Here is a 2,003-nt window from a genome sequence, read left to right as displayed (position 1 = left end):
ACAAGGATTTGTTGTTGTTGTTGACAACAAATCCTTGTTTGTTGTCAACAACAACAACAACAACAACAACAACAAATCCTTGTTTGTTTTTCTGTTTTACGCTTTAAAGCTGCGTCAGTCTGAATATGAATAAAAATACACTTTATGTCTCTAAAACAATCTGACGCTCACTCCAGAACCCTGAGAGAGCAACTAATTTAAAGTGGACCAGAACCAGAACCCACAGGCTACAGATGTTCACAGGATCTCCAGTTTGACCCAGACCTGGTCATAAAACCATGAACTGATCGAAAACAACGTTCCTCAAATAAAAAATGATTTTCAGGTTCTAAATGCCAAGAACACTCAGTGTTGGGCATGGAGGTGGGAGCATCATGCCCTGGGGCAGACTGGCAGCACAAAGACAATCCAAAACCCCAGTTCTGAGAAGGTTTGGACTTGGATCAGGGTTCTGAGAAGGTCTGAACTTGGATCAGGGTTCTGGGTCAGACCATATTCTGCTCACATTCCAAAGACTGAGGAAGAAGAGGGAACAGGGTCTGGACTGAGGAAGGACATGGGACGACTTCTGGACTGGCCTGTCTCCAGTCCTGATCTGTCCCCAGCAGAGACCAAATGTCTTGAGGACAACCCTGGACTGTTGGACATCCTGAGAGGTGTTTCGAAGGAAAAGACCTGAAACTCTTCATCACTTGGCCTCCTCCTCCTCAGAGCGTCTGTGTTGGGAGGAGGAAACGAGACGTTATACAAAGTGGGAAGAACTGGACCAGGAACCGGTTTTCCTGGAATGTGCTGCAGCCTGAAGGAACAAAAACGACTCGTGCTGCCTGACAAGAAGTCAAAGTGAAAGAATGAAGACACGTCTCGTCTTCAAGGACAGAACCAGCCCGGTGGAGGCAGCTCGGACCAGGTGTTCTGGACCCAGGCTGGTCTCTCACTCACCTGTGGGTTGTCCATGAACCACAGCAGGTTGCCCAGCTCTGTGTCCAGGATGAAGTACCGGCGCAGGAACTTGCCGCTGTTCTCGTTCTCGATGTCCAGGAAGCCGCAGATGCGATTCTGTCGGTCCACGTACGGCATCGTGGCCCTGGCTAGCTCAGCAGGCCCTGGGGCCTCACAGGAAGTCTGCAGAGACGGAGGAACACTGTTCAAGGACAGGTGTGTCTCTGCAGAGACAGGTTTTTATCACACTATAGATCTGAGGTGGAGTTAACAGTGAGGTGGACTCTCCTGCTCACAGTCCCATCTGAGGGAGCTGTCAGGTCACGTCTGGATCTGAACAGCCAACATCTTCAAAACGTTGTCATAAACATCATACACATAACTGAAAACCAAACATGTCCATGAAGACCCTGTCTAAACCTTACTGGAATGGACATTGATGGGTGCTAGGTGAGATTTGTGGCTGCCATCTTGTCCAGTGCTACATTTATCACTTCCGTTTGTATAGAAGCCATGTGATTCCTGTATTCTGTCATCAATCCATATAAATAGCCTTATTTTACTTAAATAAGCATTTGCATTATATGAACACAGGCAAGATGACTCTGTAAAGAGTCTCCCAACACATCCTGTTAGGCATTAGCAGGGGGCAAAACACCCACCTGGTGCACCACGATAATAACTATACCAGGTTCTGTAATCAATCCAACCAGAAATAACTCCCTTTAAATAATAAATTACTTTACATGTCTGCTTAGTGATTAATTACACTTAGACTAATACTGTTAACCAAGGTTTAAGTGGAACTAAGGACGTCATTGTAGCACCTATCAAGATGACAGCACGGAATATTGCCTCGTTAGCATAGACTGCTCTGCGGTGTGCTGTTCCAGTGTATCTTTAGTTCAGTGCAACACGACATGGTTGCACTACGGACAGTTACATGGTGTTGGTGAGTCCACCTTGTGCACGGCAGGGCATTACCGCAGGGCTCTACCGCAGGGCTCTAATGCAGGGCGTTACCGCAGGTGGGCGTTACCGCAGGTGGGCGTTACCGCAGG

At 47.5% G+C, this 2,003-nt stretch overlaps 1 protein-coding gene across 1 annotated transcript in view; it reads right to left on the bottom strand.

Moving 5' to 3' along the window:
- Nucleotides 1-2,003, bottom strand: part of LOC119424230 (pleckstrin homology domain-containing family A member 1) — a 19,416-nt gene that overhangs the window by 14,346 nt on the left and 3,067 nt on the right. The window contains exon 2 of the mRNA XM_037691713.1: nt 943-1,125. Within this exon, the coding sequence (XP_037547641.1) occupies nt 943-1,080 (138 nt within the window). The 5' untranslated portion in view covers nt 1,081-1,125. The remainder of the gene's footprint in view (nt 1-942; nt 1,126-2,003) is intronic.

This window comes from Nematolebias whitei, chromosome 17 (assembly GCF_014905685.2).
Source record: "Nematolebias whitei isolate Nwh7 chromosome 17, NemWhi1, whole genome shotgun sequence".
In the NCBI taxonomy this organism is placed as follows: Eukaryota; Metazoa; Chordata; class Actinopteri; order Cyprinodontiformes; family Rivulidae; genus Nematolebias; species Nematolebias whitei.
This window is presented reverse-complemented; position numbering and strand designations above follow the sequence as displayed.